The 22,137-nt window shown below is 37.4% G+C and overlaps 2 protein-coding genes across 3 annotated transcripts in view; both read left to right on the top strand.

The window, feature by feature from the left end:
* Positions 1 to 14: 14 nt before the first annotated feature.
* Positions 15 to 4,340, top strand: rwdd2b (RWD domain containing 2B). The gene is made up of 5 exons (XM_006628200.3): positions 15 to 103; positions 558 to 775; positions 1,732 to 1,799; positions 2,020 to 2,382; positions 3,737 to 4,340. Exons 2-5 carry the CDS (start codon positions 569 to 571, stop codon positions 3,981 to 3,983), a joined length of 885 nt encoding a protein of 294 aa, XP_006628263.1. The 5' UTR covers positions 15 to 103; positions 558 to 568; the 3' UTR covers positions 3,984 to 4,340.
* A 507-nt stretch (positions 4,341 to 4,847) lies between these two features.
* ltn1 (listerin E3 ubiquitin protein ligase 1) overlaps positions 4,848 to 22,137 on the top strand; it is a 31,967-nt gene continuing 14,677 nt past the window's right edge. For both annotated transcript variants that reach the window (XM_006628199.3, XM_015342000.2), the window contains exons 1-20: positions 4,848 to 4,988; positions 6,178 to 6,381; positions 6,813 to 6,911; positions 8,034 to 8,264; positions 8,504 to 8,556; positions 9,040 to 9,220; positions 10,146 to 10,319; positions 11,622 to 11,812; positions 12,460 to 12,607; positions 13,113 to 13,916; positions 14,421 to 14,462; positions 14,782 to 14,971; positions 15,341 to 15,580; positions 16,277 to 16,430; positions 17,528 to 17,678; positions 18,241 to 18,445; positions 18,795 to 18,957; positions 19,169 to 19,273; positions 19,807 to 19,949; positions 21,021 to 21,156. In XM_006628199.3, the coding sequence (XP_006628262.2) occupies positions 4,947 to 4,988; positions 6,178 to 6,381; positions 6,813 to 6,911; positions 8,034 to 8,264; positions 8,504 to 8,556; positions 9,040 to 9,220; positions 10,146 to 10,319; positions 11,622 to 11,812; positions 12,460 to 12,607; positions 13,113 to 13,916; positions 14,421 to 14,462; positions 14,782 to 14,971; positions 15,341 to 15,580; positions 16,277 to 16,430; positions 17,528 to 17,678; positions 18,241 to 18,445; positions 18,795 to 18,957; positions 19,169 to 19,273; positions 19,807 to 19,949; positions 21,021 to 21,156 (3,656 nt within the window). In that variant the 5' untranslated portion in view covers positions 4,848 to 4,946. The remainder of the gene's footprint in view (positions 4,989 to 6,177; positions 6,382 to 6,812; positions 6,912 to 8,033; positions 8,265 to 8,503; positions 8,557 to 9,039; positions 9,221 to 10,145; positions 10,320 to 11,621; positions 11,813 to 12,459; positions 12,608 to 13,112; positions 13,917 to 14,420; positions 14,463 to 14,781; positions 14,972 to 15,340; positions 15,581 to 16,276; positions 16,431 to 17,527; positions 17,679 to 18,240; positions 18,446 to 18,794; positions 18,958 to 19,168; positions 19,274 to 19,806; positions 19,950 to 21,020; positions 21,157 to 22,137) is intronic.

The raw sequence follows: 22,137 nt of genomic DNA, 5'->3' as shown, positions 1-22,137 counted from the left end.
TTCCTATGATCCCGGAATCAGTTCAACGTCAAAACGTGGACTTGTTTTGATTGTGTCTGGGAAATGTTAGTTACAGTGGCTCTAAAAATACATTTCCGCTGAGGTAATTCACAATTTTGAAAATCAAGTTCAACTTTGATATGTTTTATGACTTCTGCATAAAGCATAGAACCATGCCTTTAATTATATAATAACTGTGTTAACTGAAAAGGTATAAGAAGATAAAAACAGCATTAATACCGCAGTAAAGTTCTCAATGATAGTATGTATAATTTTGTCACAGGCACTGTTACGTTTTATTGGGTATAATTATCTTAGTATTTCACATTTCGTAATGTTTTAAACTTGAAACATATGTTAAAAATGATTTTGTATCTGCATAGTTATCGAATCTTCAAAACTGTATTTCTTTAGCGTCTTTAAATTAGCATTTGTAGTATAATATAATAGTATTATGACTAATACTAATAATACCATTCCCCTGAAACCTCAGATTTGCTAATTCTCCTGTTTCATGTATTAAAATCAAGTCGGTGTCTGTTTTTCTCTTATTGCAGATAATTTAGACATGGCTGGAATAGAAGAAGCAGGCAAACAGCTTTCTGAAATTGAGCTGCTGTTGAGCATGTTTCCTAGTCAGGAAGAGTTGGTCATTGATGACCAGCTGGCTTTAGCAGAGCTCAGAGACTATGTTGAAGGTAGAACAAATGCCATTCCCACTTCCAGGCCTCAGTTTACCATACAGCAAAAACTGGACATTTACAGTGAGAACCTGGTAAATATTGGTCACTGCAACATGAGACATTGTCTTCTTTCCGCTTGCATAATTGTACCAATAAGGAACAAGTAGACACCAGCTTGTTTTCACCTTAAACCTGTTAGTGTACAGCGGTTAAAGCACAATTTGCAAGTAGCCCTTGATCGTACAGTTGTCACTGATCCATTTTGAGAAAATATTTGCTGACTGAAATAAATGTTGTTAGCCATGGTTAATATTCTAGGTACATAACTGTTAAATCTGCATCTAGCTTCATTTTCATGGCAGAAAATATCCTAAAGGCAAGGAGCAGGGTACAGACTTTCATGGGAATTAAAGAGGATGGCACTAACATGCATTACTGTTGGGTAGCCCTGGTCCTGGAGAGACACAACCCAGCAGGTTATATTGGGTCAGCGTCCAGTCATGTTTTGAGCACTTCAAACAATTTTATTATGATATACCAATAAAGTTTGAGAAATTCTAACTGACTAAGTGGTTGAGAAATTTTGGGAAATGAAAATGCTAACACCTCATAACTCACAAGAACCACAGTTGTAAATTCCTGAATCAGTTAGTTTATTGAGTTGATCAAAATTATGCACTTTAGAAGTTTTTTCAAATGTGATTATTTAATGGTGACCTATGAGACCTGCTGGACTGTAGCTCTTCAGGATCCTAGTTTACACATCCACTCTGAAAAGAGAATATAAGAAACACAAAGTTTCTGCATCTGAAGAAGGTTCCACAGCCGAAACATTCTGTTTCTTTTCTTCTCTCTACAGTATGGAATAAACCTTTACTTGTTCCTTTTCAGCCTATGCATGCTGAGGCAGCCTTTAATTCTTTCTACACATCCACCCTTTATCTTTCTGAAGTTTTGTTGTTAATAGAAACTCTTGCCTCTACCATGTTGGTAGATGGTTTTGCTGTAATGGCACGGAAAATATTCCATGGGCTGTTTCTTGTTGCAGGTGACTTTCTCAATCTCCTGCTCCTATCTTGTAACCTATCCCACAGTTCTACCAGAAATCACGGTCAGGTATGTATTGAAGAAAGGGGTGTTGAGTAAAGGATAAAAACTAAATCATGGTAATGCATACATAATAAGAAACAAGTACAAAAATGAAAGGTACAGAGTAGTAATATTATAATATACAGAGTGTGTGTATATATATATGTACTGTATTATATATTATAATATGCAGAGTAATATTATAACCATTCACCCTTACCCTTCCAACATTGTGCTTTCTTTTTAGGTCTTCAGAACTCAATAGGACACAACAGACTCAGTTACATACAGATCTAAATGCATACTTGAATGATACCTGCTGTGGGGACGTCTGTGTGTTGGCTGCGATTGAATGGGTTAAGGACAATGCTCATCTCTATATTAATAAAAACCCAACTTCAGCTCTGAAGAAGCAGGTGGATTCTTCGGTGGCAGAAAATATGTTTTCGAGGCTCTGGATTTACAGCCATCACATTTACAACAAGCAGAAGAGGAAGAATATTCTGGACTGGTCCAAAGAGCTGGGATTAACTGGGTTCAGCATGCCTGGGAAGCCTGGTGTCGTGTGTGTTGAAGGACCCCGGTCTGCTTGTGAGGAGTTTTGGGCAAGGTATAGTTAATCTTTTTAATTTATTTTTAAAGAGCCATTCACTAAAGATCTTAAGCCTTGTCCAAATCAATATTGTAATGTATAATGTAATCAATATTGATGCGTACTTGGTTTGTTGCTTGTGAACATTGTTTTGAATATGCATGCAAGGAGAGGAGGACTTGAAAGCAGCGTGAATTCCATAAAATAAACAAATCAGTGAGTTCTTGTTGCAGTTTTTTACATTTGGGGTATTTTTCTTATTTTCAATATTCCAACAAAATTGAAATCTCAGATAGTCCATCACCTTGACATAAAACCTTTATAGAAGTGTAGGAGAGATGACAGCCATGTTGATTATCTGCTTTTCTGTGTCACCCTGAGCCCCTTGGCACCTAAAGGAGCAGAAGCAAAAAGTGGTGGCCTGATGCGGCTCTTACTGATAACATGACAGGCAGCAGACATTAATAAGGAAATCCTAAAAGATCATAAAAATGTTACGTAATGCAGGGGTGATTTAATCCATGACTGAGGTACAACAGCCATTATGTGCCAGCTACCCTGCTCAGCACTCAGATTAGATAAAGACAGAGAACACAAATTACTTAACACAAAGGGAAACTTTAGGAGGAACATTAGGGTGGAATTTAACCAGGACATTGGTTAGTTCCCCTACTCTTTTGAATGTTTTCTGGGACAAAGTAGATGGGACTTCAGTTTAATGTCTCGTCTGAAATACAGCACCGCCTACTGCACAATGGCACCCAATCACCAATTGGATTCTGGTTTAAAAATTCTGCTTGCCCACAAAATTCACTTACTGTAGTAATTTCCTTTGAGCTCTCCCGTCCCAGTACTGACCAGACCCAGCCTTGCTTAGTAGAGATTTAACAAGACCAACCAAGAACACCTTGGCAAATACAAACCCATTTGACAGAATTCCACTTGGAAATAACATAGCCCAGAATCGAGAGGGGAGGAGCTGCACTGGACTAGCCTTCACTAGTTAAGCTGCTCAGAAGTCTTACATGACCAGTGATTTTGGACAGTTAGCTGTTACTTCTACCACACCAGAATTATGTCTCTTCATAGATAATGCAGAAGAAAGTGGGAATGATCCTTGCCGTCTTGAATCATTAACGTTATTTATTTCTAAATATATTTGTTTTAGCAGCAAATATTCTGGAAATGTGTGCATTTTACATGTATTTTTGCTTTCAGGTCAGTGAAATTACAGAGAATTTGGAAACCCCTTCTAGACTGAAGTGGTTTCATGACTTGGTAGCAACGCTCATCAGACCCATCGACTTGTACAAAATGGTTAACATTTTGTAATAAATGCTGAGAGGGTTCTTTTCTGTTCTTTATTTCCTAGGGTTAGGCGTTTGACGTGGCAAAGAATCATGATTCGCCACAGGGAAGACATTCCTCTGGACAGGGATGGCGTCGATACTCACGTAGAGCTTGATTTGCATCGTCGATTCACTGTGTTTGAGGAAGCGATATTTGATGCACATGGAAACAGGGGAAATCACATGGACCTTGGGCAGCTCTATCATTTTTTGAGTGAGAAGGGCTGTGGTGATGTTTTTCAGCTTTACTTTGGAATTGAAGGAAGGTAGTTAATGTTAAACACTTTGTATATGAAGAGTGTTATTTTAGTTTGAAATGCTATTATTGATTAATTGTTCCACATCTTTTTGAAGGTGCTCTAGCTTTTGCAGTTGAGACTGGTGACCTGTTGTTATATTGCATACAACCACTACTGAACTGTTAAAATGAAAACCAAGAAAATACTCATTTATGAATGAGGCAAATTAAGTCGGATAGTGATAATGCTGAGAAGCTAGCTTGTCCATTATACTATTATTGCATTGTTTTTGAAAGAAAAGTTATAAAATTTCACATTTAAGAATTTTGTTTTTCCCCATTTCATTTCCAGGATTTTACATTTTATTAAAAATTCTTTGAACTACGCAGCTCCTCTTACTGTGGTTTTTATGGCATAAATAGCATTGTTATTGCCAATTTTAAAAATAAAACTTGTGGGGATGATATGTGTGATATGACTGCATTTTTAATGTTACTTGGCCTTATCCTTTATTTTCTAAACTTTATATTTTACACACAAGCCATTAAATAGCCATAAAATATGTGGTATAGTTAAAAATGTTAATAGTCACCATATTCACGTTGTGTAAAGGTATACTTAATGCGGGCTAAAAGATTGTTATATAACGTGAAAGGAACGTGCAAAAACTTTCTGACATGCCTTAAATATAATTTATCTATAAGCATTTGGGGATTTTGATTAAAAAGACTGTTTTAGCAAGTGCAGGTGACAGTTAATATTATCCTGGGTATTCCAGACTTCAGAATTGGAAACACGTCACCACAGTGTGCCAGTACTAAAGATGGCTTCCTTCATGTACACATCTTGCCACAAGTGGTATACGTGTTTCCGTGTCCGTTCCGACCTTCCTGGTTACAAGCACTGCTGGCAGAGGAGAGCTAGTTTCATGTCTCTGTCTAGAGCGTCACTATTGTACAGTGAATAAGTTCATAGACCTTTAAACCTTTAAAACATGGGAGGGAAGAATAAACAGCGAACAAAAGGAAATGTTCGGGTAAGTTATTTCCATTTTAATTACTACTTATGATTTGTACGTTTCCCAAGGATCTTGAATGTCCAAATCCATTCCTGTATTTTTTAGATTAGTCAGCCCATGTGCGTTGACACTGGCAGTGACAGATCTGCTTATATAACTTCTTTCTGGAGCTTATAAGATCGTGTATATAACTTCCAATAATTAAAATAAATCTGTCATTTCAGAAAATATTTCTACCAGGATGTGTCGTGTCGGTATCTGTCAAAGTGTTTAGTCTTGTGTCTGAGTTCTGATGTTCTCCCTACGTGATCATGACTGAATTTTAGTGTTGGAGCGATACATAAGAGAAAGAAACGAGATATTGCAATTGTAGATTATATCAAAATACTAAAATAACAACGCTTGTGGTAAGCATTCAATTTACTATTTGGTGATAACTGATATTGCGGCCCTTTTTCCTAGCAAGTGTCGACGCTTTCTTGCATAGGAGTTAAAAAATCGAAAAGAATACAAGAACAATGAAGTTATCAAAAGCTTTATAGTTTATACAGTTTCTTTGTAGTTTATGGTTAGTGTTTGATACATTTGTTAATAGAGATACAGATGTAGTTCATGTCGTTTTGAGAAATGTAACTTTTAGTGACCTTTGTACTTCTTAAATGATGCCACTGTATAAAAAAATAAGACTAGCTTATCACCAGCTGTGTGTCACTTTGGAGTTAATCAGAAAAGAAAAAAAGGACCAACCACTATTAATGAATGTTATTGTACTTTTATAAGCATCGTTGCATGTTCTACTTCAATTAAGATTGCTTGGAAATTTAAGGGATTAACTAAGGAAGAATTCATTATAAATGGCACTGTGATCAAGACCGGAGAAGCTGATGAACTTTATAAGCCCGTCTTGGATTTTTTTTTTCTCACAAAGTTCAGTGAGAACTCAAGAGTACATTTTTGTACTTTTGTAAAATACATATTTGAACGTTTTTCCCAGTTAGCCCTGAGATCAAGTAGAAAAAGAGGCGGAAATGCATATGACATTAAAAGGTTTATTGCTGTTAAAATTTGGGCTCTTCCTAATGTTTTTTTTTTATTTTGAATGGGAGGATCTTCAGCATTTGACTGTTGGTTCATGGTATCCCTTTGCATCCCTTTGCATCCCTGAGTCCTAATGATGCTTTTTTTGTCCCATTTCATATTGTTATAGCCATCTAGCAGTGGCAGGGCCGCAGAGCTGCTGGCGCGAGAGAGGGGGTCAGTGCCTGGGTTTGTGGGGTTCAGCACGTCATCAGCTGACCTGGGCTACGTCCCTGCGGTGCACGGCGTGGAGGAAATTGATAGTCTTGTGGATGCTGATTTCCGCATGGTTTTGCGTAAACTCTCAAAAAGGGACACCGTTACAAAATTAAAGGTAAATGTCAAATTTATTTCGTTTGTCTAGAATAGATCGTTATAAGGGTCTGAAAAAAATCTGATTACTGTTTATGTCACTGTTAACACAATTTTCTAAAATTACAGCAACGCTAAAAGGATAGAAAAAAGACCATGTTTGTACAGCTGAACAGAAGTGAACACTAGCAGTGCTATGTCTTCAGTTTTGCAGAGACTGACAGTCTTATTTTCTACATTTGCTTTAGTAACTTTCATATGTATCTTTCATATGTTCCTAACAACCAGATACTCACTGATTGAGTTTTGAATTATATTTAATTGAAACTCCCAAATAAAAATAACAAGCCAACTGTTTTGTAAATGAAGCTGACACCTAGGGCTTCTTTCTAGAAAATGTCCTTCCTTTGCTTAACCATTCTTAATCTTATGTGAAAATGCTTTATTTTTAAGGCAGTGCAAGAGTTTGGGGCAATGTGCAAAGAGAGAGATTCGGAGATTGTGAAAGGTGTTCTGCCTTACTGGCCCAGGATATACTGCAAGATATCAGTGGTAAGACTTTGAGAGCTTATAGTACCTTAATTAAAGTCAAAGTTTTAAGTCTCTGTGTCCTGAAACGTATCTGGAAACTTTTATTTCCTTTCTAGATACTTGTATAAAAATGTACATTTTTATAAACTTAGCTTTGATATTGTTATAGACTTGGTTCAATAGAAAGCTGTCTTTAGGCTATGGTGCCCTGTTTTCTGTACTCTACACTTTTGAGCTTCCAAATAGCTCAATCACTTTAGCAATATAGTTTTTCACTTAATCTAGATAAATAGGTTCGAATTCTCATAGACTACCGTGAAAACAAGGCTTCAATTATATAGAAGGTCAAACGTGAAGAAATAAGTAACTGACAATGATTATGCTAGGCCTGAACGTAAGAAGATTTTCAAGCATAAATAATGGGTAAATACCTTTGTAAATAGGTATTTCCATGTCAGAGGGAAAAAAAAAACACAAAGACAGTCTTAATTCTAGCAAAAGTAAGTAAGTAATCCTTGCCATCTGTCGCTTTTACTATAATAATTGTTTATATCTAGAGGAAAGGTCAAATAAAGCAATTTGTGGTACCAACTCATTTGGAGCTTCCTGAATGAGTAAGTGAATAAGGTGGTTCTGTGATCATGGGTTTGATCCGTGGACCTGTTACTAGCCAGCTGGAGTGATCTGGAGTGTCCAAGCAGTAATGTATGTTTGTAAGAGTGCTGCTGGGTTTGGTCTGAAATGTGCAGGCAGTGGTTTCTTGTGATTTACTGGGCCCATGCAGTCTTCAACCTGCAGGGATTTAAGTTAGAGAGACACAGCTCTTCCAGTTGTCTCTAATTTTCCTGTCAGGCATTGTGGAAAGTTATGCACAAAATTACCTTAAATTTTTTTTTCAAAATTTTAGAAATATTCATAGATCAGAATTATGTTAATATAATATTAATAGATTACCATGCCAAAAATGTAATCTCTTACCGTTATTTTCCATACAAGTATACAGTGCTGCTGGATAAATGTATTTGTTTAATTTAGGTTTGTGACATTACGCTCTGGATGGCAACAATATGCAGTTTTTTTTTACAATATTCCCCCGGTTTTGTAGAATAGCCTGGATTTCTGAGTTTGTGTCCTTTTAAACAGGATCATGACCGGCGTGTTCGTGAAGCCACACAGCAGGCTTTTGAACAGCTCATTCTGAAAGTGAAGAGGAATCTGGCCCCTTACTTGAAAAGCATCATGGGACACTGGTTAATTGCACAGTGTGATACTTACTCCCCTGCAGCATCAGCTGCAAACCTCGCATTTCAAGCTGCTTTTCCAATAGGCAAGCAATCGGAGGCTCTAGCCTTCTGCAAGGAAGAAGTCCTGAATGTGAGTATGAAAAACAGCTTCCAATAGGAATCCTTTCAGGGTCGTCTGTCTTAATTTTCTTGACACAGCTTAGCTATTCTCTTGGAACAATTTTGTATTCATGTGGTTTTCATATGCAAAGGTATTGATTTAAAAAAAAAAGTTAGTTTTTTGTTGACTTTGGAAAGATTGTGAATAAACTGAAGTTAAAATATATTTCTATGGGGCTGTTAAAAAATAATCTGTGATTCTCTTCCCAGATTCTTCAAGATAACCTTCTGAAGGAAACTCCGGATACACTCAGTGATCCTCAGTACGTTTTCCCATTCTGACTAAACTAATCAAACCTTTTCTTTTATTTTAGTTGGCTTTGTTCTTCCTGGTAAATAATAGCATTTAAAACTGAGATAGGAGACATAGATTCCGTGTAAGGAACAATGTGGTGTTGAATGTTTAATATATTGTCAATAATTGGTTGTGTATTGGTGTGTAATTTTAGGACAAGATTCAGCCTGGTGCATTAAGTTTGCAAAGATCACAATAAAGCACTTAATGGATTAAAATGTAAAAAGCAGCTGTTTTAACCATATAAATTTTCTGAATACTCAGTAAGTTGTCAATTTAAATGTTTGGAACAATCATAGGCCTTTTTTCACGGTAACGTGCTTCCTACTATAAATCGTATCTCCTCCATTTTTCTGTTTTCTAACTGTTTCATCCAATTTAGGCCTATAAATCATATCTCCTTAAACTCAGAAAGTAAAAGGTGTTGCTTATGTCTTCTGTCTTTCCTCAGAAGTGTTCCAGAAGAAGAAAGAGAAGCTAAGTATGCCCGCCTGGTTACCAGCTCCCTTTTAGCTGTAAAGAAGCTTCTCGTCACACTGCCCAAGCAAGAAATTGACTGTCTGACAGAGAGGCTGACTCAGCTCATATCGCAAAGCAAGTTCTGGAAATACAGCAAACACAAAACCTCACAGGTAATCATTGTGCTAAACTGTATTGATGCTGTGAATGTTATTTAAAGCTACTATTAATATTGCTGTCCTAAACAATTGCCCAAAACAATGCAAAATAAACATTTTTATTTGTGGTAAGCTACTGGAGTAAAGTTTTCTTACCCAGAATTATTTTTGAGAAAAAATGCATATCCCTTTGCCGAGTTTCATTTGGTTGTATGTTTTTGTAGGTACTAGTGGTGTCTGGACTGTAAGACTCTTAACTAATAAATACAGCCCCTGAACTACTGAAAATATTTGATAAAATATAAGATATCCAGCAGCTATTTCACCCTGCAACTCACAACTGGCAACCAACTGAAGCTAAGCAGGGTACCTGGATAGGAGACCTCCTGGGAAAGCTAAGGTTGCTGCTGGAAGAGGTGTTAGAGGGGCCAATAGAGAGTGCTCACCCTGTTGTCTGTGTGGGTCCAAAAGCTCCAGTATAGTGATGGGGAAACTATACTGTGAAAAGGCACCGTCCTTCAGATGAAACGTAAAACTGTGGTCCTGACCCTCTGTGGTCATTAAAAATCCCAGGATGTTTTTCGAAAAGAATAAGGGTATTACTCTGGTGTCCTGGCCAAATTTCCCATTGGCCTTTACCAATCATTGCCACCTTATAATCCCCATCTATGAATTGGCTTCATCACTCTGTTCTCCTCCCCACCGATAGCTGATGTGTGGTGAGCGTTCTGGCAGACTATGGCTGCCATCGCATCATCCAGGTAGATGCTGCACATTGGTGGTGGTGGAGGGGAGTCCCCATTACCTGTAAAGCACTTTGAGTGGAGTTTCCAGAAAATTGCTATATAAGTGTAAGCAATAATTAAGATATTTATTGGTGCAGATAGTGTAAAGGAAATGTGTTATCTTTTAAAAATTTACTAAGCACGTGATCTTACAGATCCGGGGGGCTTTCTTCGAAGCTGTGACCGCTCTGTGTGAACGGACCCCAGAGCTGATCCAGAACGAAGGTAGCCGGGCCTGCCCTGCAGTGCTGCTGAGCATCGATGACACTGACCCTGTGGTTGTGCCTTCTCTGTGGGAGGCAGTTCTTCACATCATTACTAACATTCCCGTGAGTACAACGGCTCATTTGCTGCCACAGGAATTCTCAAGACTATAGTTTTAAGTAATTTGTCCCAGGTGTATCGGTAAAAACATCTGATCTGTTATAAACACGGGGAAATCATGGTGCCTATTTCACTCGTTTGTTGTTGTTAATTGACCCAAGGTTCTCATCCACCTGTTTTATGGAGTAAGCCAAGATGTCCGCGTCAGCAACATGACTTGGAAAGTTTGTTCCATACTGCCGCACCACTCTTGGTTGAAGTGCCTCATGTTGGTGGTTTTAAATGCACTTCAGTGCCTTTTACACTTATGCCCCGTGGTTTGTGTTTCACTGTTAATATGTAAGAAACCTGCTGAGTTGACTTTAATTCCTTTGAGGATTTTGAATTCTTGATATTTGTATCAGGTCCCTCATAGTCTTCCCTGTTAAAGATTAAAAAGGTTCAGTTCCTTCAGCCTGTCAGTAATTATTTATTTTTGATTCAGAAGATAATTTATTCTGTTTCTCTTTGGCTTTTCATAGTTTGTGTTTGCTCAAAGTGATACACTGTAGTGTAATGTCTCAGTAAAAAACTACTTGTGAAAGCCGAGTGAGTTGGAAGGATATGTCAGGTATATTGATTATCTGGAAGACTGTTCTTCTATGAACATCATCTCTTTCTTGGAATGCTAGCTTCCTTTCTTCACAGCTTCTTTGTGTACTTTTAAGAAAATTCTTTTGGGAATTTTAATATGGCTGTTCATACCACAGCCTGAACAGAAAGGCACTCAAGCACAATGCAAAACAAAATGCAAAATGAACTATTGTAGCAGGAAAATGCAGATTGTGGGGACAATAGACAAGTGATATGACAAACATTACATTACATATTTTCCCATCTTAAAAATAGATTGCCCGGTATCTTTGAAAGAGTAGTTTCTTCCTCTGTAGTTAAAATCTTTTTGAAAGTTTTTAAAGCTTGATCTTCACCTGATTGCACCTAAATCAATATTTAGCACGTAAGTGTGGCTTTTAGTCACATGTGAACCCAAATTTTACTGCATTGGTCTGAGATGAACTATAATGAGAGTTAAGAAAGTTAATAATTAGTTGCTTTTGTTTAGTAATCTGTATTATTTTGAAGGATTTTTCATTTTGAGAAATGAACAAAACAGACTTTTATGGAGGATGTCTAAGTGGTGTTTTTGTCTGCTGTCTGCTTGCAAATGCCTTTAAAATACATTGATGTTTGTCAGTGTTCTATACTTGTAGTTGTAAGCTTGCTTTGAGTGTTGCTCTTCTGTGTTAACAGTGCTTTGTTTTTTTCAGGACTGCTGGAATTATGTTAACTCAAAGAAAGGTTTTTTGCCAAAATTGTGGCTTTTGCTCAAAGAAGGAGGCAAAGGCTTAGCCACAGTCTTACATCCCAACCTTTTGCCTTTCATTAGTAAATTACCCAGTGAAGTCATCGACCCCAAACTAGAATTTTACAACACATTCTTCACTTCCATTATCCTTGGGTAAGAATCCACTCCTCTCCAGTTCTCTGCAGTTAAAGAAGATCGTACAGCATGAAGTTAATCCAAATTGTGAAAATAGTAAAATGTAATTTTACTACTCCATCTTTATTACAGGAATATTGTTTCTTTTTGGGGTGGAGACTGGAAATCTTTCATATTTGTATTCCAACATATCTTATGCTTGAGGGGGCAAGCTGATCTCAGTTCATAGATTTCAGCAGGAAGGACATCACTAATGATCACCTGCTTGGATAGAAGGAGAAGGTTTATGTATTTTGATGGTAGAAGAAACTGGAAAATATTGCATAGAAATTCATGTAAAGCAGTCCAAAAGTCGGATAAAATAGAAATGTGACACCTTTCCAACATCGAACTTTCAGGCTTAGTTTGTCCACCCAGGTATTTTCTGATTAACAGATGCCTTTTGGTTCAGTCTAGGCTTCATTCAAGTTAACTGCAAATAATAGGGAAGAATTCAGTAAACTTTCAAGCATGTAATTTTGCCTGTTGACAAAAAATCTACCCCAGTTTAAAGAAAAAAAGATGTGAGTTGTTCATTAAAAATGTGGGTACCTTTTGATCGATCGTATTTTATGCAGATGTTGCCGAGGACCTGCAGTAGATGTTTATTCGCTCCCTTCTTCTAGGTTATCAAGCGAGCGTGCTGTGGTCAGTCCCTCTGAGAGTGCTGCCATTGTTTTCGCCACAATGGAGTGCCTTCGTTTTAGTCTTCTGCAGAACTGTAGTGAGGAGGAGGAGAGTCGTAAAATCCAGCAGATGCTTATCGCAGACCAGGTAAAATCACTCTTTCTATTGAACTTACTCTTCAGAGCTTGAGTTTTGAAGACTTTTATAGAATGATATCATGAAGGACCCCCAATTAAAAATTGAAATAATGCTAAACTGTATGTTACTGCCATACCTGCTGTCAGTTCTCTGAATTTACGTATTATGCTATGACAAGGTATGGTATCACATGCAGTACACAGTTGCTCAATTGAAATATCAGTTAAATATACTCATTTGTACTGAAATACTCAATTGAAGTATTTGCTAATATAGTATTAGGGTAATGCTATCTCACCGCACTTTGGTTAGAAAATGGATAGATGGAATATTAGGCTAATGTATTCCAAAACTTTTGCTTTTATTTTTTGATTTATGAAGTGGTTGAAAATTTGAAAGAAGGGGTTCACTGAAGCCCTGCCGTATAGTCTATTTTCAGATTTCCCAACGGTCTAAAATGGAGAATTACAAGATAAGAAAGAAGTATAACTCAAACTTTCCTCCCCCTGCACAGCTCCTGCCCTTGGTGGACTGTGCCCTGAGGAACCCTAGGCTGCAGGGCGGCCCTCTTTTCTACCATGTAACAGACATGCTGGTTTCCTGGGAGAAACGAGCAGATTCTGCAAGTGATAGCGTCTCGGGGGACAGTTTCCAGAGGCTCCTGACAGACTTCTGGGAGGGGCTTATGCGCCTCTGCGTGCAGCAGGTTGACAGGACTGACGCAGAGGAAGGCGCGCTCTCCGGCATCTCGACCTTACTGCAGGCCATGCAGAACCCAGGGGGGACCAGGAAGCAGTCCAAAAAGAAAGCGGTGAGGATTTGCTTCTCCGGTCTGGAAGGCTCCGACGGGAAGGAGGGGGATGTGAAAGATCAGCCAGTGGAAGAGGAAGGCAAGCATGTGCCGCTGTGCTCCAAGCAGTTGCCTCTGAAATCGGGGCATCTGGAAGAACTTGTGTGCCAGCTGGCAGAACTGAACATGGTGTACGTGAACGAGCAGAACTCCGAAAAACACCTGAAGTTCCTCTCCTTGCTCGTCGGTTCCTTCTCCTCCCGAAGGCTCTTTGAAGTGCTCCTGGACACCCACAATCGGATGGAAGGAAGGGTCTTGGGGCAGGGTGGTGAGCCAGAGAACTGTGGTGAGCTACAGAGCGCAGTAGCTCAGAACCCAGCCGTCCAGTTTCTTTTGCAGAAAGTAATCATGTGGCTCAAACAAGACCATAGAAAAGACACTGATTTCCTAGTCAATATGGTGTTTAGTGTTCTTCACTGCTGCAGCACCAAGGAGGAAAAAAGGCTCCTTTTGGATCATATTACTAAGGTATTTTTTTTTACCTGCAGAGATTATCTAAAATCTGTTGTCGTGCAAAACCTTGCTTACACCAGATATAAGAGGTAATATTTTATGGGCAAATACCATCATTTACAAGACGTAAAAATATAATAAAGGGATTTTTGGTTTGAGTAAAGCAAGGAGATTATTTGTGTAGCTTTTTGAGCACACATCATTTTGACATAATCTTTGATTCAAACTCTGTTGTTATGCTACTTAACTGACAGGTCATAAACCTTTACTTCTTTAACTGTATGTTAATTACATTCATAAACGTAATTAAGTAACTTGGTTTGTCTTTCATTATTGATATCCTTGCCATGATAAAAGGTATCTCAGCAGTTCAAATGGAGTTTACTGAGCTGAAAGAAAGTCAAAATTATTGATCACAACTTTATTAAACATTTCTCATGAGGATTACCAATATTGGGGAAAAAAGTATGGCTGTTTTTTATGAAATTCTAATCTTTTTCCTATGCTAACATTTTTTAGATGGATCTTAAATGGGGAATCCTACTTCAGATCATACAAAAGGTACTCTTTTCATTTTCATTTAATTTCATTATACTCTTTTCATTTTTTTGAAAGATTTTGAAGAAAGAAGGCTTTTAGAATATTGAATAACGTTGCTTCTATTTCTTGTATTGGTCAAACTCCAATGATGGACCTCAGAATGTTTTTTTTATTTAAGTATAAATAAATTAAATACATTTTTCTTGTCATTTATCTTGTTGTTTCTAGAGCATTGGATTTTTAAAATCAAGTGTTTTGTTTTGCGGAATTAAATGTCTGTGGGGTTTTGAGTGCAACTGAGGAGAGCTGCCTTCTTAAAAGCCGATGCTTTGTGTTTAAGGCCTGCGCAGATTCAGCAACGTTTGAAGCCACTTCAGGCTGGCTTAAAGGAGGTGTGCTGGGCGAGAAACTGGTGGTGCTGGCAGAGGCCCTGTGTGACACAGGGCTGAAAGAGATCTCCGCTATGAAGCCTAGCCATTCAGACAGCTGGGCTCTAATTAGCATGGCGCTATCACAGCACGTTCAAAATGGTAAGTAAATATCTCAAAAAAACAGACAAAAGAAAAATTAAATGTGATTGATGCAGTACGTTTTACTGCAACAACTTCCTGAGAAGTCATCACAGTGGCCCATATTGAAGGAGTCCATCCTGTGTTTCATTCTCCTGGCTTTAGTACTCAATACCAGGCTTATGAATAGTAAAGTTTTATTGCTTATATACATTTCTGTTAAGGTTCTGAAATTGGTGTCAGATACATTTATGCTTATTTTAGTGATTAGACAACATCAACATTTAGTGACTGCTCTTAAAGTGTGATTTATGAATTGTTTTGTTTAACTTTTTTCAGAACATACGTCTTCACAAGTGTTTGTTTCTGTTGTTTTGTTTTTTTTGACAGAATCTCTTGTTGGCGAAGCCTATGTGGAAAAAATCATCGATAAGCTCCACAGCACTCTGACAAAAGCTAAAAATCTGTCTGATGCTGGTAACATTGAGCCTCTGGTGTCCTTCATCTGTGATGTGGCCTCTAACTTCTTTGGCTCTGTGAAGGACTGCCTGCTGCTGTCGTCGGCCGAGGAGCTTCTGCTCACTTTATTTCAGCTGTGTGCACAAGGACAGGAAATTACTCACCTGTCAGGTAATAACATTGACAGTCTTTTTTTCATGAATACACAGCTGTCGCACTTTATTTCTGAATTTTGGTCCGTTTCTCTTTTGAATAGCTTGATGCCACAGTGCAGTTACCTCTGCTTGTATTAGCCTCTCTATAACGTCGCCCAACTCGCGTTTTCAGTGCCTGTTACAGTTTTGGTGGTATGTGAAAGGAGAGATGCTTCCTTCACATCGCATTTTAGCTGCTTTTGCAGGTAGACTTTTTCCTCGTGTTAATTTTTATTGAATTTTGGATTGAGCTCGTTTTGCCATGCTCTTGTTTGTATTAAACATAGTCGCTCTTGTCTGGGAGTTAACTTCTCTTTAGTTTGCCATCTAATGAAACAATGAGCTGATCTATATACGTCTGAGAATTATTGCTCCTAGGCATTGCACAGGTCAGCATCTATCTTGAAAGGATGCATCAGATATAAACACCAATGTTTGTAGGCTACTGTTGCCTTTTGTTCTTATTCTACCTCCGTTCGTAACGACTTATTTGAGCCAGGTGCTACGTGTTTCTGTAAAACATGCATGACTCCAGGCCTGCTGAACCATTGTTGTCTAGTCCTGCAATAAACACTGTGCTCATCTAATGCAGTTCTTCTTTCCATACTGACAACTCGTGGAACAGATAATGTCTTCTTTGTGAGCATTAGTGACCTGCTGGCTTGTTTGACAGATTCGCTCCTTCAGAAGCTTAGCCACACTTGTTTCACTGGAGTGCACTCGTTGGTGAGCTGTTTGGACACAGATTTTAATGAAGGGACCTTCCTGCACAGTGCTGCACTTTGGGTCAAGAAACAAATTCTGAATTCATCTTTTGGTGTGAAAAGGTAATTTTTTTTTTGTTTGTTTCTTGGTGAACATTATGCTTGAATCACTTAACGGCACATGGAAAGTCAGAAGACTCTTTTAACTGCCGAGACATGTTGCTCAAGCAATCTGGATCAGCTTTGTTGCAAATAAAATAATACTGCAATACAATTTGCAAGATAGGCCATTTAGCCCTATTTAATTTGCAACAAAATTCTGCTACATTTGTAGATTAATGTGTGAATCTGCATACAAATACATATTAATATTATGAATTACAAATATTTTATGTGAATTGCAAAATATCACAAACATTTTTGTTAATGCAGTAAATGTATTCTGATCACTGCCTAGGGCTTGCATTGCTGAATAGGACTCAGACGCCTTGTTTATCCTGCCTTGTGCCTAGTGTCTGCTAGGCTCCAGCTCATCATGACACTGTTAGACAAAGTGGGTTTTGAAAACAGATGGACGTCATAATAAAATGGGATTCAGTGTAACTGTAAAGGAAGAAAAATAGGTTGGCGTTAGCAGTGCATTTTGAGTTATGAGGCCTCTGAAAATAATGCAAACTTTTTAGTCTTCCCTAAAGAGTTTTAAGATGGTCTATATTTATATTATATTTATAAACTGTACTTGTGCAGCTCTTTCTTAACTTTATTTGTGTAGCCGTAAACAGAATCAGAGACGAGACTTCATTTCGTCCCTGTTATTTTTGTTTCTTAGAAACAAAATTTGGGCGCTTCAGTTTTGTGACGATGTCCGATAAACTGAGGACACTTGGGTGTTAGGATAGACAAATAAGATGCCTGCCTTCTATTGTAATGATAGCATGAGATAATGAAAGCATTATGCAGAGTGCAATTGCTTTTTTATCTTATTGATATCCTTGCCATAATGTTTAAAGTTACCCTGATATCTCAAGTACCCCCAATCTGTGGTTACTGGCTGCTTAGTATGCAGTGCTAATGCATGCATTTTGTGACACTGAAAGCCATGTGTTAAGCACAACATCTAAATGAGATGGAAATGATAGGCTTGGACTGTGAAATGACATTGTGGGGATGCTTAAGGACTGTTTACTGACTGGAAATATGATTTGAATTTTTTTTTTCAGCCTACAAGTACTTGTTTCTGCTGTGCAGAGTTTGGCAGAAACCCTCATAAAGGCCAATAAATCCAGTCATAAGATTTTGGAAAAATTCCTTTCTTGTTTAACACCCACTGATTTGGAATGGAAGATGATGAGACTGGCACTGCCTCCACAGGTTGTGAGAAAATTGCACGTTATCAGACGTTGTGGATTTCTGTAGTGCTGTAATCCCATTTTAGCTTTAATAATAAGTGCGGGGATTTTTCTAAACGTTTTATATTATGAGTTATGAAGTATCCAGTGACTCATTCTTCTCATGTGAAAGTCTGATTTGTAGTCTTTTATGAAGCAAGACCTCACGTATACAGAGTCATGGGGGGTTTTATACACTAAATGTTAACAGTTTGTGTAATTAACCCTGACAACTGTTGTAAGAACCAGAAAAAATGGTGCTACAGCTAAGAGCTCTTTGTAAGTACTCTGAGACTTTTTTCCTTTTCGTGCAAATAAAGGTTTTCATATTATTTTACAACTCTTTCTTCATCTGATTGAAGAGAGGCTGTAATTGCATGTGTTTGAAAGACCCTGAAACGGTGTATTGGTAAGGTTAGAAATACTTTGTTGAGAATGATTTTTGGAATCATGTCCTTCCTACATTACATAAATTACTAATGAAGAGCCTTGTCTTGGAAAACTTCATTTTTTATAACTTGCGTGTTGTCAATTTGGTTCTGCAGTGGTTGAAATATCCTCTGCTATCTGGGAGGCTGCGGGTAAATTGTGAATATCCGTGTTTGGAGGTGTGGAAGTTTCGTGCCTCTCTTAAGGTTCCCAGTCACCTCTGTGCCTCAGCTCTGCTGGGCCGAATCATCTTCACTTCTTCAAGCTTGGAAAGCTTTCATGAGAAAGACTCTCTTCATCTTCCGGACGTGAAGCGCACAGGTAATACAGATCATTTTGAGATCAAGTTCACATAAGAAAAGTTACAAGCAAGAAGAGGCCCATCTTCCTCATTGAGGTGTAAGAGGTTTGTCTTCCTATTATGAAAGGGGAATAAGCATATCTGAGAGGATCTAAGAGCATCTTTATGTGGTATTGATGAGAAAGAACTGATTTTGCCTAATTCATTTCACATTATTTTCCCAAAGGATTTTAAAGGGGAAGTTTGGTACATGTTTCCTGTTTTTTTTTCTGTTTTTCACTTTGCATAGTCTTTTTTGAAGTGTATGCATTTGATAGTGATATATTTGATGTCTAATGAAATTACTCTTCTTTCTGTTTTTCTAATTAGTCTCAGAAATCCTTTATGCCCTACAGTGGTGCGAAGAAATGGAATATTCTCCTACTGTTGTATCGGAATATCATGGAATACTTCAAGAAATGAACATAACACAAGACAGAATTAGTAGAGAGAGTGGAGCATGGTGTGACGTCCTTGAAACACTGTATTCTAGGTGACTTTTTACCATAATCTTTTAAATGCTATTTTAATCGACAGTAACTTTGTTTGGGTTTTCTGTGCTTCTTATTTGTTTGTTTGTTACAGCCCCTTGCTTCATCTATTCTTTTTTTTCATATAAATGTAAATGTTTCTCTCAAAATAACGGGGGTCTGATAAAATCACTTCCCAAAACAACCCGACAGTTGAATTTCTTCTTCAATTAGGTCTTTGGAGGAAGGCTCGTTGTGGGCCCTGACTCTGGCTAAATACATTGAAAGAAGAGGCCCCAGGAATTATGATATTCAGAACCTATATGGAACAGTAGAGAGGTAAGGGCTTCACGTGAAGTGATTAATCCATACAATTGATAAATGTTGCAGGCATTTTAAAAATGTTACATATGTTTAAATGTTACATATTACAAAGTCTTATTGCCATTGTTTAAGTTACAGTTGTGCTTACAAACACCCATTACTGCTTGGTTTGTGAATCTTGTAAAGGTTGTATTCGTTTGGTTTTGATAGGGAGCTTACATGTGTCAGACCATAGACTCAAGCAGGACAGCAGACATACATTATTCTAAAACTTTATAAAACTTTTCCATAGTCCTTGTAATTGGTTTTGGGAAATATTTTTAAAAGCTCCTTGCAAGAAAAAGATTTGTTGCTGTGATGACATTGTGAAAAATGTACAGTAGGCAAGAAAAGGAAATGTGCTGCATGATTTAAACTGGCTCGTCAAGACATTTTATACAAGCGAGTAATTTAAAAAGTCATAGAATTTTTCCTCTGGAAAGTTTAGCTCTAGTTTGTTTTGGGTGAAGAAAACGGGGATGATAATAACTGCTCCTGCTTTTTCTTAGCTTCTTCCCACTGACCGAACAAAACATCTCTACCATTCAAGGCCTCTGTTCGTTCCTGTCAAGAGATGAACAGGAGTCATTAGTGGCTCTCTCCATTGCGGAGCTTCTGAGGTGGCAAGAGACTAGTCTCTCCAGCATTCAAAGTAAGTGCTAAATGTTTTTTTTTAATTCAGTAATTCAATAACAACTGTATCATATTGAAAGTTAATGACACTGTTTATCAAACCACACAGTTAATTCCTTAAAGAGATTGTTTAAAATATTTTTCTTCAAATTATTCTTGTCCTTTCAGTAGTCTTTCAGTAATAGTATTTATATTTAAGGAGAAGAACTATGATGGTTAGGTTATTTCGTTTGTGTGCTCTTTGTTCATGCAAGCTCGTTTGTAGTGTTGTACACTCAGTTTCAAAACCTTTTGCTTTTAACTTCTTTCAAGTGCTTAAAATGAGTGCTTTGCTCATAGTGATAACTGAGGTTTTTAAGCGTATTGATTTCACGACCATTTTTGAAAGCAGTTGGAAAGAAAACCACTTAATGGTATAAAAATGCATAATTTTCAGGCCTCCTGAGCAGCTAAATCAGTAAAGGTGCTTGTCTCAAGAGCAGGTTGAGGTCTATGACCCAGATATCATAAGTTACAGCTGGGGCCCTGTTATGGGCTGGCAGTAACCATGATTTCCCCAAGCAGCTGCGCAGATTGGCTACGCACTGCTGGGCATAAGTGAAACAGTGATTACTGCAGTTTGCCAGGAGCCTGTGGGCTTGCAGTAGCATTGATGAGTGAGGCGCCTGCCAGGAGACGTGTGTGCCAGTTTATAGCACGTCAGATAACAAATGGTTCTGCAGGTGTGCGTGTTAGAGGGGCACATTACCTGTCTTATTCTTTTCCCCCTCCATGCGGGTACAGAAGTTGTTGCCAAATAACCAAGTTTTTAAAAACCAACAGGACAATTCCAAATGAGGTGATTTTATTAAAAACTGGTCGGTATGAAGTGCTATAAAGAAAAGAGGTAATCTAATGCAATTTTACAATACAATCACCAGAACAAAGCAAAGCGGCAAAACCTTTGCAGTCTTAAGATGAGTGTAGACATCATAGACAATAGATGAGACTGGAATAAAAACCTATTTGGTATCCTTTTTCTTCGATCTCTAATTCAGATTGATTCGTCCTTTTACGTAAATCATTTTTTTTAAACATTGTGCTGCTGTAGGTGGCCGTGGATGCCTAGCTGTCCTCCACTGCTGTTTAAGAAGTGAAATCACTGTAGACCAGGAGGTCTTACTGGCATTTCTTACCACAATGATGGAGTGGAGAAACAGAAAAGAGGAGTCATTTCTCTTTAATGTGTAAGTGATTTTTAAAATGAAAGTGCTATATCAGAATTTGCTATTTTTGCAAAGTCTGTTAAATTTACTATGCTGTTCATGCCGGTCATAAAACTATAATACCATAATTAATTCTTTAATTAAATCGGCATTGAACCTTCTTGTGTCCTTTAAAAATCCATCTTTTGTGCCATCACAATTTGGCTTACAGAATATGTTCCATGTATTTAAAATTATTTATAACAAACTCTTATAGCAGTGCAGACTTAACTATTGACATAATTTCACTTGTGCTTCTGTTCTGCTTGCTTGAAAGAACTGTTGAGGTTAACCTTCTTGATTACTTTTATAATTTTATATATAATTTTTTTATATAATTTTATATATGACAGTCTTGAAATGTATTTGTTTCTATTTTGTTAGTAAATAATATCCGTGATCTTAAGAATTAGCCTTCTCTGGTATATGATAATTGTCACTAAAAGTAGCCAGAGTACTTTACTTTAGAATTGACAGTTTTGTTGAACTTGTAGCTTTTCTTCCATCTCTCACCGACAAGTTAGGTTGTTGCAGAGCCGATATCTGAATTCTGCCGACACAAAAAATGAATTAAACACATTTAAATCCTCAAATGTTATTTGAATGCTGGAAAGAACAATGATAAATTGGCCTATTTGGTCCATTAATCTTCCAAAATATTAACCATGTTAATATTAATTAAACTATTAATCATTGAGATTCACTGCATCTCCAGCTGTTTCAAAAGTATGACTGAATAAAATGTATTAGTGTAAATTAAGTTCTCCAGCCTTAATTCTTCAATCCTGTAAAATATTTTTTCAAAATTATTTTAAAATAATTATTGTAAAAAACATTTCAAATGTGTTTCCCTGGTAAGTGTAGAAAATGTTTGGTAATGAAAAACACAAATTTCAGCTATTTTGTTTTAACCTAATAGTTCATCCTGATAGATCTGTAATTTGCAGCATAAAAAACCTAAAT

Source organism: Lepisosteus oculatus, chromosome 5 (genome assembly GCF_040954835.1).
Source record: "Lepisosteus oculatus isolate fLepOcu1 chromosome 5, fLepOcu1.hap2, whole genome shotgun sequence".
NCBI classification, from domain to species: Eukaryota; Metazoa; Chordata; class Actinopteri; order Semionotiformes; family Lepisosteidae; genus Lepisosteus; species Lepisosteus oculatus.
The sequence above is the reverse complement of the archived record's forward strand: the minus strand, read 5'-3'. Positions and strand labels throughout refer to the sequence as shown.

Coding starts and splice junctions, on each gene's coding strand:
- rwdd2b (XM_006628200.3), top strand. CDS start 569: ATGGCTGGAATAGAAGAAGCAGGCAAACAGCTTTCTGAAATTGAGCTG. Junction 776..1,731: donor ACATTTACAGTGAGAACCTG/GTAAATATTGGT, acceptor TTCTTGTTGCAG/GTGACTTTCTCAATCTCCTG. Junction 1,800..2,019: donor CTACCAGAAATCACGGTCAG/GTATGTATTGAA, acceptor CTTTCTTTTTAG/GTCTTCAGAACTCAATAGGA.